Raw genomic sequence first — 13448 nt, 5'->3', positions numbered from 1 at the left:
TCTATTAAAATAAAAAGAGCTTAAGTTTCAAATTTGAACATTTGAAACTCCCTGGAGAAGACCAATTATTTGCTCTGAAAAAGCATTCTGTCAGTTTCACAGTTTATTTTTTCTAGTTTTCTTGCTCCCCCACAATAATTAATCTTGAGCTTTCATACCTTCTAGTGCTAATAAATTTCTGTTTCTAACTTTGGTGTGAAGGTTCTGTATACCTTTAAGGTATTATTCAATTTCTCTGTGTATATATTCCTGAGAAGTTGGTTGTACATCAAGCTCTGGTAAATCTGATAATGTTTTGTTGTATATTATAGAGCTTTCTACTTTATGGAGTAAACACTCTTAAAATATCATTGTTTAGCTTGCTGAGTAATTCATGTCAAAATCTGAGCTGATTGTGTAATAGCCATGAAAACATGTAATTGTGGTATCACAGCAAAAGCCCTGAACTCACTGTTACAAGACACTGATTGTATCACTGATAGCTAAATGTGTTCTATACAACAGAATCAAGCCTCTATGACTTCAAACAAACAATAATTTTTGCATTTTGACATGGTTGGAAAAGATCAACAGAGAACAGCATTTCACAATGTGAAAATTATATGAAATCAACTTTCAGTGTCCATGAATAAAGTTTTATTGAAACACACACAGACACATCTCTTGCCATGACTGCATTATAGTGACGAGTTGTGTAGTTGTGACGCAAATCAAAGGAAAAAATATCTTGTAGAAAAAGGTTCTGACCTTTGTTTTATACCAAACATAATGTTATGCCTTCTTCGTTTGTTCCTCTTCTAATCTTTCCCATCTCAGAAAAGGGCAGCTCCCTTTTCCCACTTCCTCAGGCCAGCAAACAGCACCTTCCTCAGCTCCCTACTTTCTCCCACATCCCACATCATGAGCAAATTTGCCACTCTTCATGAAACAGTACATTCCACATGGGGCTTCTCTGCTCTTACTGTTATCATCTTTTGCTTCATTCTCACACTAACCTCTTAACTTGTTTCACTGTTTCTGTACTTGCCTATTTCGCTGCAATCTTGATAGAGTAGCCAAGATGATCCTACTAAAATTGAAGGCAGATCATGTTGCTTCTTTCCTGAGATCCCTCCAGTGGCTTCCAAGGGCTTCTTTTCTCATAGTAACTCTTCACAGTGTCCTTTAAGGTGCTATTGCACCCTATTAATTAACCAACTGTTCTCTCCCTTGCTCTCTCTGCTTTAGACATCATGCCTGCTTGCTGTTGAGTGGTTATGCCAAGCACATTTATGCCAAAGGGCCTCTGCTCTGTTGTTTCCACAGAGATATTTTTGCTGTGTGTGTGTGAGTGTGTGTGTGTGTCCCCTACCCAATAAAATAGTAATATGCAAATTAACAATCACTCTGCTCCACAAACCACACCCACAAGCCACACCCATAAGCCAATCAGAATGAGTATGCAAATAAACCCAACCAAAATGGTTACAGCCACAGAGAGCAGGAGGGAGGCATTTTCCTGGCAACGGAGGAAGCCAAGCTTTCCGCCTGCTCTTGCCGGCCTAAGCCTCCACTCAAGGCTACAAAGTTACAATTGTAGAAGGTAAATAAATTCCAGATACCAGGGCCTCGGCTTGGGTCGCTGGGGGGCATGGCCAGCCTGCAAACCATCACAGGCCCCTCTCTCAAGGCACCCCATGCCCCAAAGGAACCCCCACCCTGATCCAGGACACCCTTCAGGGCAAACCAGCTGGCCCCCACTCGTGCATCAAGTCTCTATCCTATATAATAAAAGAGTAATATGCAGATTGACCATCACTCTAACACATAACATGGCTGCCCCTATGTGGTCAAAGATCCTGCCCCTATGTGGACACAAGTTGGCCAGCAGGGGAGGACAGTTGAGAGGGACCAGGCCTGCAAGGGAGGGCAGTTGTCGGTGATCAGGCAAGTAGGGGAGGGCAGTTGGGAGGCACCAGGCCTGCAAGGATGGCATTTAAAGATGATCAACCCTGCAGGAGAGGGCAGTTAGCGTGACCAGACTGGCAGAGGAGGGAAGTTGGTGGCAAACTGGCTGGCAGAGGAGCAGTTAGACATCAATCAGGCTGGCATAGGAGTGGTTAGGGGATGATCAGGCTGGTAGGCAGAAATGGTTAGGGTTAATCAGGAAGGCAGGCAGGCGGGCAGTTGGAAGTCAGCAGTCCTGGATTGTGAGTGGGATGTCCCAGATTGGAGAGGGTGCAGGCTAGGCTGAGGTGCACAAATTTCATGCACCGGGCCTCTAAATATATATATGCCTTGATCTTTTTTGTTTTCTTTATGTTTTGCCTGAATATCTTTTCATTTAAAATTGCAAACCTCCATCCCATATCACACCTTTCTTATCCCTTTTCTATGCTTTTGTTTTCTTCTTGTCATTCACTACTCTCTGACATACTCTATATTTTACTTACCATTCTTGTTACTGTCTCTTTTGTTTACTGTATATCCTCAACACCTACAATGACAACTGACACATGGTAGGCATCAGTAAATATTATTTGACTGACTATATGAATGAATGAGAGATAGGGCCAGAGAGTTGGTAAGTTAAGGTTATGGAGAGCCTTGTATGGTATACTACGATGCTTAGAATTTTATTTTTAAGATGATTGAATACTAATAAAGTTTCAGGCATATGGGTAAATAGCGAGCTTTTCTTTTAGAAATCTCTCTCTGGTTTTTAGAAGATAATACATAATGCTAGATATGAGGAGATGAGTTCAGAGGCTGTGATATTAATCCAGATGAGAGGGAAAGTACTTAAATCGGCAACACTGGTAGTGTTGGAGCCAGAGGAAAGGGAAGGCTCAAGAAATATTTAGGGGATAAATCAACAGGACTGGGTGAAAGTAGGAGGGCAAGGGAAAGGAAACAGAGAGATGACTCCCGTATTTATGACTTGATGACTAGTTGGTTAGCTGAGCCATCAACTGATATTGAGAATATAGGGGAGTGAAGGAAAGCATCCCATCTGGGAGGGAAATGATGATTTCAGTTTTGGGCACACTGAGTTTGAAGTGTCCATGGCAACCCCACATGGATATTTCATAAAGACAGCTGGGCATAAGTCTAAATTTCAGAGGAGAAGATAGGGTTGGAGGTAGTATGTGGATATGATTAGTATATAGATAGTAGTGCAAACTTTTAGAATTAATGAGATCACCCTAAGAGATTGTGTGAGGAAAAAAAAGTACAAGGCCAAACAGGGCTGGATCAGGGCTGGTCCAGCTGGGGGAAGGGGCCTTGGGCAATTGGTCTGTGGATGGTGTCCCTGATTGGAGTTGGGGGGCTTACTGGGGGTGGGGCTGGCCATGGGGAGGGGCTGTGGATGGTGGGCCAGTTGGCCCCACTCCCAAATGGGATGGGGTGTCGATCAGGGCCAGTGGTCTGGGGGAGGGACCATGGGTAGTTGGCTGGCCAGCCCTGCTCCTGATTGGGTGATGGAGCTGATCTGGGCTGGCCCTGCCCCCTATTGATGTAGGGGGGTGGGGGGCAATCAGAGACAGGGCAAGCAGAAAGGGCTGTAGGTTGATCAGGGTAGTGGGGACCCATTGGGGGCCCAGCCAGCTGGGAAGAGGGGCTGCAGGGGGTTGGCCGCCCAGCCCCACCTCCTATTGGGAAGAGGGAGGGGGTGTCTGGCTGGCAGGCAGCTCTTGATTGGCCCGAGGGGAAGGGCCGTGAGGTTAGCCTGCCCCACCCCCTGATCCCTGGCTTGCTGGCTATAGTGGGCATCATAGCAACTGATCGTTATCATTGTTATGGCCATTATGGTCACTGGCTTAATAATAATAATAATAATAATAATAATAATTATTATTATTATTATTATTTACTAGAGACCCAGTGCACAAAATTTGTGTCCCTAGGCCTGGCTGGTGATCAGGGCTGATCTGTGGGCCCTCACTGGCACCCGCCTTGGCTGGTCTGGTGCTGCCCACTCACTGGCCCTACCCCCTTCCCCCTGCTGCCTCCAGTCGCCTCCCTCTGCGAGGCAAATGGCAGTGCAATCGGGGCCTCTGCTGGTACCTACCTGAGCTGGCCTGAAGCCTGTGGCTGGGGCATCTCCCACATTGAGCATCTGCCCCCCAGTGGTCAGTACACATCATAGTGACCAGTTGTTCAGCCAGTAGTTCCACCATTTGGTTGATTTGCATATTAAGTTTTTATTATATAGGATTCTTGTATTATATATTTTTCTGCATGAACAACTGTAAATGTCCTTTTACATATATATAATATTAGAGGCCCAGTGCATGAATTTGTGCATGGGTGGGGTTCAGCCAGTCTGGCCAGGGGGAGGGGACATGGTGCTTGGCCAGCCTGCCTGGTGGTCGAACTCCTGGTCGAGGGGACAATTTGCATATTAGCCTTTTATTATATAGGATATACACTGAGTGGCCAGAATATTATGTGTTCAGAGATCATAATAATCTGGCCACTCAGTGTATATATACACTATATGCTGGTATGTATACTAGTACGTATGTTTGTATGTATATATGTATATATTCTTGGAAGAGTACCTGGCTATTTTAAGTGCTCAATTAGCATTAACTATAATTATCAAATTATCATCATAATTGTTGTTAGTTGGTTCTTCTAGATCCTATGCAAGTAATCTTGCCCAGCTTCCTTAGTGATCTTCATTGATGTCTCTTGCCCTCGTGGCCACTTCCAGTGCTCCCCAGTGCAAAGCCTGGAGGGCAATAGGCTTATGTTTCATGTAGCCCATAGCTCACACAGCTGTGCAAGGTTACATGGTTATATAGCAAGAACTTCCTGTCTCTCCTTCTCTAAGCACCCAAATTATATTCCTCTTCCATTAGCTCCAAATCACTTTTCATGTTCAATCAGAAATTCAACAGATAGACTCAAGATGGAAACCCCTCACTGCCATTCATAAATACGGGATATTATATTTATGACATGAGGTTTGAGGGCCATATCTGAAAATTAGTTTTTATATAAAACAAAGAAAACTAACATGGGGGCATATAATAGCCCTTGAAATCTCCCATTCTACCTGCTTTCTCCACTTGCTGTTTGTTTCCATATTAGAATATAAACACTTGGTTTATCTCATTTTCTATTTATATGGAATTCTTAGTGTAAATTAGGCTAATGTAGTTTCCACATTTTACTATCTTAGTGGGAATTATACAAGTGTTGTTTCTCTTGGGGTTCAGAGGACACTTCTGAAAAGTCATTAACATTCCATAGTATGTAGAATTTTATAAAATCCCATATCTTATGTTTATCTTTTATCAAGCAAGTAGGAAGAATTTGGTGATTACTGTTACTGGTGTATTTATCTGCTTTATGGATTGATAGTTGTAAAATCTTAGTCCCATTGCTCACCCACTCTTATGAATGTAGTTATATAAAATTACAATTTTCTTGTATGTTCAATATTTTTAATAGAAGCAGCCCCAAATAACAAGGAAACATGAACACACACACACACACACACACACACACACGCATACACACACACACACTTTTTTTTTTTCATTCTAGCAGTTGAATTCTTTGTAGACTTTTATTCTGTGAATAAGTTATGACTTCCCGGCTAATGTAGGGTTTACTACCATTTTTGACCGAAATCACTCATTGCCTGCTTTGCCACATCTCAAGACTTGAGGAAACACTAACATATATGTAGTAGAGGAACAAGAGAAAGCAGAGAGTCACTGGCTGCAAAGACAAACATAAGCTCTTTGCTCCATAGCTTTAATAACTCTTAGATAAATGGATTACTCACAGTGGCAAATGGATGGTTAGTTCATGTGATAACTTCCCAATAAATTCTGGAGTGTCTCATGGTAGCACATTCCCTTGATAGTATCACATCTTGTTAGGAAACAAAATTGCCGTTAATGGAAGTCTTGAAAAGCAATGTAGGTCTTTCCTGGAGCCCATGAATTCTACCAGCTCTCCACAGTACACACGATACCTCAACAATGCTGTTTCATCTCCCAGCTTTGTCTTTCAATATTGCCTTGCTTTCCAAGTTCCTGGTAAAAGGGAACCTCAAATCTCAGCCTCCCCACTCCTCCGCTAGAGGCTAACTGCATCTGACCTCTCTAGGAGATCTGGAAGGCCTGGGGCCACCAGTTCTGTGGCCACCCCTCACCCCTATCCAAGTCAAGATGACAGTTCTTCTCTCACCCTTTTTATCCTTTATCAAGCACAAAGAATGTGACACTCAGATGAAGCATTGCTAGTGAAAAAATTCTTCACTTCATTAGATGTGAAAAGATGTAGACAATTTCCAAGGAAATTGCTTCCACCCGGGGGTTCATTGTATCTTTGAAGAAGCTCATCTTGACAGAGAGAATCCCTTTTGTTCATTTATTTGGTTGATCCTGTCTATTATTGTCACCGATGGAAACATATGTAGAGGTGTAGTGCATCCAAGGTGGCTAAGGTGCAAAGCACCACGGTGACTGCCGCCACTGCTTAACACTGAGCTGCTTTTCAATGCACAGGGAGAAGTGCTTCAAATAGCCGCCAACCAGTGCTGCCCCGAGTGTGTGTCCACGACTCGCGGATCTTGCCATCACGAAAAGAAAATCTATGCGGTAAGTGTTTTCTGACCCAGGGGTGATTCTCTGTCTGTAGATCATTGAGAAGGGGAGGCTGAAGGCTAACCTTATGTTGACAAAAGAGGTGTTTTTTCCCTTTGTCTGGGCTCTGGAGGACCGGAAGCTCATTTGACTTTCCACGGGCATTTGGCTTTCTTGAATAAGATTAACACTGCCCCATTTATTCCTTAGGCCCTCTGTAAATATGCATAGATTGAATTTGTGTCTGTGTAAAGGGTAGTCTGAGAATGTTGTTGTTGAAGAAGTTGTGATGCTAAATAATAAAAGTGCCGACTCGGCTTTAGATACATACAAGTTTTTCATTTGAGTGGTGAGTGGAGCAGATGTTATTATTCCTGTGTTAAAGATGAAACACTTGAATTGCAAAGAGCTTGAAGTACTTGCCCAATGTAGTATTGCTAATAAGTGGGATAACCGGACCTAGAACCCTGGTCTTCTTTCTCTTAGGGGAGAGTTTCTAAACCTGAGGACTATTGATATTTTCAGCTTTCTTGTGGGGGCTGTCCTATGCATTGTAAGAAATTTAGCAACATCCCTGGCCTCTACCCACTCAATGGTAGCAGTACCCCACCGCCCTCGCCCAGTCTACTGATCAGAAAAGTCTGCATGCATGGCCAAATTTCCCCAACAGCTACCCCCTTTTAGAATCACAGTACTAGAAATTGGTCCTAAAATCTCTTTATTACACTTTCTCATTTCAGACCATTTGGGATTAATTTTGAGATACTAAATACTGATTTAAAAGCACATTTCCAGGTTTATAATAGAAGTTATGAAAATGGAATGGTTACAGTTCGTTCATCTTTACTCATACCCAAACGTTACCCGGAGGCAGCAGGGCAAGTTGAATGTGATGGAAAGAAGCTCTTTGCTTTAATCCTCATCTTCCACCTGACACAAAACTTTCTCCGCGTCAGGGCCTCTCCCCATTCAGGAGAGAGCAGAGGTTAGCAGGATTTGATAATATCCGCTCTCGGCTGCTATTCAGTGTGTGGGCCTAAAGCTCGGCAAGTACAATGCACTGTCCCTGTGGGACGGGATCATCTCCCCTGAGCCACTGTCTCCGACTTACCCGAGGAAGCCACTCTTTCACTTCTGCACAATGTGCTGCTGGAAGGCGGCCAGGCAGGATCTATGTTGGGGATGTCTTCGTAGCACGTATCCTCTGTGCTGCTCGATTCAGCCCGTTATGCTGGGTGATGTAAGGTTTACCCTCCACGGAAGAGGATCCCTGTGAAACGGAAGGTGCTGCAGGACAGACCGGTGATGGGAATAATGCCCGTGCGTAACGATTGCATTAGGTAGGTGGTTCAAGGTCAAAAACAGCAAGCTGAATTATTCAAGGGAAGGAGCACGTAGGGTCAAAATAAGATCAGGAACGGGGGAACATCAGACATCTCGAATAAGAGCTGGTACCAGGGACACGGAAAATTGGAGTTCATTAACTCTTTGCATGGACCTCTCTACTGACCCTTGCCATTTTGCTCTCTCGTGTTATGTTTGTGCACATGCACAGTCTTCCTATCTGGATATAAGAGGCCTGAGAACACTGATATTTCCTATATCTTTAGAGTGATCTTCCTTGCACCCCACCTAACCAGGCACTCAGCACCGAACTGTTCCCAGAGTAGGTGCTCAGTAAACATTGATGACAGGAGGACTCGGACCATGGGCATGTCTCTTTTCAGCTCATCCACGGACTTGTCCCAGGGCACATTGGTTGTTGGACTGCAGACCTGCCAATTGGTTAGTTGGAGATCCGCTTGGCCTACTTTTTCTGGGAGAGTTCAGAAAGTCTTCCTTCTGCCCACCTCCCTGCAGTTCACCCCTTCCACTGTAACACATCACAAGGAGAGCTCTAAACTGGGTCAGAACGGATCCACATGCCCTTTTCCATATGCAAGCTTCAAAATACACTCCCTCAGAAGATGCTATAATTATACTTCTGGTATGGAGGTAGCTGAGAGAAGGGCTGCATTTAAGGAACTGTAGTATAAGGGGGGGGAAAAGCCTCTACTTCTTCAAATAGAGATGGAAGAACGATTTATTTTTAAGTCAAGACAGAGTATTCTAATTTTAGTCTTAATAGAGTTAAAATGCTCATGTTTTCAGTCTTCCTGTTCTTCCTTCTTCTCTTTCTTTCTCCACTTCCTCTAGATGGTTTCTACTTCCCTCTTAATAGTGTGTATCTTCTTGAGTGGATTAAATGCTTTTCTGGGTTTGCTCTGAGTCTCACCTTATCACCTGCATCACAGGTGACTTCCCCCCCCCCCCACCCGAATTTTGGAGCCTTTTCCCCTCCCTTCCCTCCCCCTTCCCCATTCCTCATCCCCCATCCCCCATCCCATTTAGCTTGTTTGGTAAGCAGTGTCCAGAGCACTTTCCTCTCTTGCCTCTGGCTTGCATCTCATGGAGCAGGCTATGGAGACTCGCTCCCAGGAGCTATAAAATAGCCTGGTGTTTTAGGAACTTTGGAACTGTGATCTGCGGTGAAAGCTTCCCCTTAAGAGGGATTTAGAAGAAGCTTTAGGATAGAGTGTGGCAGGAAGGGAACCAGTGGAAATGCCCCAGAGAACAGGGTTGAAACAAAGGAACATCAGGGTTGGTAGAGCTCAGGGCAGCAACAGGCCCTGCCCTGAGTGAGCAGCCTGGCCTCCTGCTGGAGAACCTCCTCTGCCTGCAGGGCAGCAGCATCTTCTACAGCTGGCATCCCAGCCAGTCAAGACAAGCCCCAGCGTTTTCCCTGGAGGGAGGAAAACACTTGAGCCTGTTGGCTGACTGCAGGTGATTTGACAGTTTTACTCGGGCTTATTACCGCCAGCATTTGGGGGACCGTTTCATCCATGACCTCCCCAAAGCTATCCCTCCAAATTAGCATTTGGATCTCTGCCCAGCCTTGCCAACCAGACAGGGAGACAAGCCTGAAATATGTTTTCTTAAAGAGTGCCGGAGCGCTTCCCCCCTGTTCTTTCCCCCACAAATTAGCCTGTGAAAGAGAGGGGAAAGGACCATTAGTCCCCTTTCTTCTCCTCTGTACTAATTTTTACCAGCACCAGATACAATCCTGTCAGAGAAAAAGGATGCTGGAGATTCACTAAGAAAGGAAGTGGCAGGTGGTAACGCCCTGGTGCCCACATAGGACGGAATAGAGGAGCGTGGAGAGAGAGGTTTGCTCACGTTGTCTGTTCTGAGGCTAAGAGGAGAACTAATTTATGTGTGTGGGGGAAGAAGTGAGTATTGAATTCGGCAGCCTCATTCTTCTCAACCTAGAGGATGTGATTATAATATGCACTGAACATTGCCAGATAGTTAGTATTCTACCTCTATAACTTCATGATGGGAACAAATTATATGAAGAAAAATTATTTCGTTGCTCTGACAGTAAGTGAGGCAAATGCTTTATGACCTTATCTTTCCTTTGGAATTATATCAATAGCCAAGCTGACTTGTTGGTTAGCTGTGCATAAGAATACATTTAAGCCCTGGCCATTTGCACAGTGGATAGAGCATCAGCCTGTGGACCAAAGGGTTTCAGGTTCGATTCCCGGTCAAGGACATGTATATTGGTTGCAGGTTCCCCAGCTCCAGTAGGGGCCCTTGAGGGAGGCAACCAATTAATGTGTGTCTCTCATGTCCCTGTTTCTCTCTGCACCTCCCATTACACACCCCCCCCCCCCCCCCCCCCCCCCCCGCTTCAACTCTCTCTTGAAATCAACGGAAAAATATCCACGGGTGAGGATTTACAAAAGAATATATTTAAGATGTCTGCAGAATGCTTTCCTCACAGTGTCTAAAACTCATGTTTTCTATAAATATTAATGAGGTTAAGATGGCACAGATAAACCTGGGTCTTTTGGGTGGGCGGCTGTTACTCCTTGATTTTACAAAGCTCTCTTTGCTGCTACAGTGTCTATAAAATAAATAAGGCTTTTCTATATAAGTATATAGAGCACTGAAATTATATCTGTCTACAGTATCTATCTATCTGTCTGTCTATCTATCTATCTATCTATCTATCTATCTATCATCTATCTATCTATCTGTCTATCTATCTATCAGCACGTGATGAACCACTTGATCCCTAATCTCCCTTTGGTGAGAGAGATATTGCCTTAGGGACAGGCATAGGCAGTGGAAAGGAAGGGACTTCTGTGCCTCCACCCTGAGTGAGAGATGGGAGCAATTCCTTTACTTGTGCACTTTGAGTCACCGTCTGGTGCTTACTTATTCTGTGGCTTTAACATTTCCTGCCGAATGTTCCATCTTATGGCCATAGTTCTCCCGCTTATTGTGAAAAAGGAACCCCCTGCTTAATTTTATGTCTCTTGAGCTAGATAATAGATTTACATCATTAGGGAGTTTGAAGGTACGGGAGAGATTAGAGAACACAGCCCTCTCATTTTACAGATGAAACTCTTTTGGTGATTGACAGCTTGTTGTTATAATTAATTTTTGTGGTCTCTGTCTGAAAGGTGGTGTGATTGCAAATGTTTCAGAAATGGTAGTGTTTCTGAGTATTAAAAAAAAAAAATCATGCCCTTGTTTTAATGAAGTGGCTAGATGTTTAGGAGCAATCTCCTAATTTGTAATAAAGAAGTTCACTTCAAGTTGTTTTATATGTAGTCTTCAAATTTTACTTTACTTAAGGTATATAAATGACTCATTATATATTTTAAATAGGAATTTGCTGTCTGATGACAGAAGTAAAAATATGCTTATTGATGAAAATTTGGAAAATAGAGAGAAGTATACAAAACCAGAGGGGGGGAAAACCACTAGTAATCCCCAAACTCTTAAAAACTGCTGTTACTGTTCTTTCAGTTTTTTGGAGGGGGGGGGGGTGTTGCAGTGGTGATGGGTAGATACAGAGATAGATGGATAGATAGAGCCATAGAGTTTACATAGTTGTAATTATGCTGTGTATACAGTTTATATATATTTTTAAAATATGTATTTTTTTATTATTGATTTTTTTACAGAGAGAAAGGGTATGGGGAGAGAGAGTTAGAAACGTCAATGAAAGAGAAACATCAATCAGCTGCCTACTGCACACCCACTACTGGGGATGTGCCGAAACTAAGGTATATGCCCTTGACTGGAATCAAACCTGGGACCCTTCCATCCGTCCGCAGGCTGATGCTCTATCCACTGAGCCAGACCGGTTAGGGCTATATATCTTGCCTTTTTATTTAATATTATGTTTAAATAGTTCCCTAGCATATTCTTAGAGAACATGATTTCCTATTATTAGGCATTTGGGTAGCTTCCAGTTTTCACTAAAATGTTTCTAATTTTATTATAAAGAACAGTGACATGGAATTTCTTGTATTTAAACTTTTATGTGTTTCATTGATCATTTTTTTTCACATAACTTCTTAAAAGTGAAATTAATAGGTCAAAGCATCTAAAGGTGTTGAGTATTGAGGCTGTGACATCTACGGTCGTTATGAAATGCATTTTAAATCCTCTGTGTCTAATGATAAACCCCGTGGGGCTATCATGGAGCGCACAGGTCCCGGCTGGCTGAATCATTCCGATCCTACAGGGAGGAAGGCTTTGGGCAGGAGAAACTCCCTCCCCTGCAGTTTCCAGCACTAACTGCTGTGAATTTTAACTCCTCCCTTACCTGACTTTACATAATATCCAAATTTTATTTTAATTAACATTTCTCTGCAATCAAGAACGTTGAATCTTCTAATAAGCTTATTGCCATTTTTTCCCATTGAGATTTTTTCTTATTGTTTGCCAGTACTTTTAGATATCAATTTTGTTTGAATTAATGTAATTTGCAATCTTTGAATCAGTTTGTCATTTGCCTTTTAAGTTTGTTTATAATGTATTTTTGACAGACTTTTAAAATTCTATCTCACCAGGACTTGTGAATTTTTCTCTTGAAATGTCTTGCTTTGCTTGTGTGCTCAGGCCTATCAGCAAGTTGTGGGCTTGCCCGTTTAGGTGCTGTTCAGTCTTCAAATTTTACTTTACTTAAGATATATAAATGACTAAAGTTTGTGTTTCATTATGGCAGAAGTGAACATTGATGGGAGAGGACTTGGTCTTGGCACACATGTCCTTCCCCACAATCACAGCTGGCAGGTCTGTGTGGGAACGGGGAGGAAGGCAGGAACTCATGTGGGGGAAATTGGGGAGAGAATTGAGCACCTTCTATCTGCCACCCCCTCTTGTTGGCTCTCTAATCAGCTACCTTGAAACTGAGATTTAGAAAGATCAAGTCACTGAGCCATAGTCCCCAAAGCAGACTGGGCAGTGAGCTGGGATTCCAGAACATGCAAGCATCCCAGGAAATCCTTGGTTTGTCAGACTGGGCACATGACTTGCATTGCTGCCCCTTGTGCTCCCAGTCAGTCAACCTAGAGGACAGAAACCTTCATGACAGCAAAGTGAGGACTTGATTCCCAAATAATTAAATGACTATGACTACCTATTATTATCATTGCTACAACAATAGCACAGGTTATTAGTAATTCCAAAATGAAAGGTTTGCAGTGCTTGCAATGTTGCAGCCATTTGTGGAATAAAGAGGTACTGGCTTGCTTAGGCAAGACAGAGTTCTTTTGTGTTTGAGAGAGATGAATAATGATGCTGGATGCTGGCTTGTGGAGAAGCATTTTCTATGCTTCTCAGTGACACAGTTGTAATCCCCAGATTACCTTAGGTGATTGAGCACCGGGAATGTATGATTTTTTAAAAAAAAATAGAAGTCTATACTACATTAACAGAGCCAAAGGAAAGGAGGTTCCAGTATTAAAGAAAATCTTATAGGAGGAAAACTTCATTCATTAAGCTAATTTTCCCCCTACA

General features: G+C 43.0%; 1 protein-coding gene across 1 annotated transcript in view; it reads left to right on the top strand.

Moving 5' to 3' along the window:
- The window catches only part of FRAS1 (Fraser extracellular matrix complex subunit 1), a 438553-nt gene that overhangs the window by 160207 nt on the left and 264898 nt on the right, over positions 1-13448 (top strand). The window contains exon 4 of the mRNA XM_084880389.1: positions 6510-6602. Coding sequence (XP_084736515.1) covers positions 6510-6602 — 93 coding nt within the window. The remainder of the gene's footprint in view (positions 1-6509; positions 6603-13448) is intronic.

This window comes from Pipistrellus hanaki (genome assembly GCF_964339955.1).
Source record: "Pipistrellus hanaki genome assembly, chromosome: 1".
In the NCBI taxonomy this organism is placed as follows: Eukaryota; Metazoa; Chordata; class Mammalia; order Chiroptera; family Vespertilionidae; genus Pipistrellus; species Pipistrellus hanaki.
This window is presented reverse-complemented; position numbering and strand designations above follow the sequence as displayed.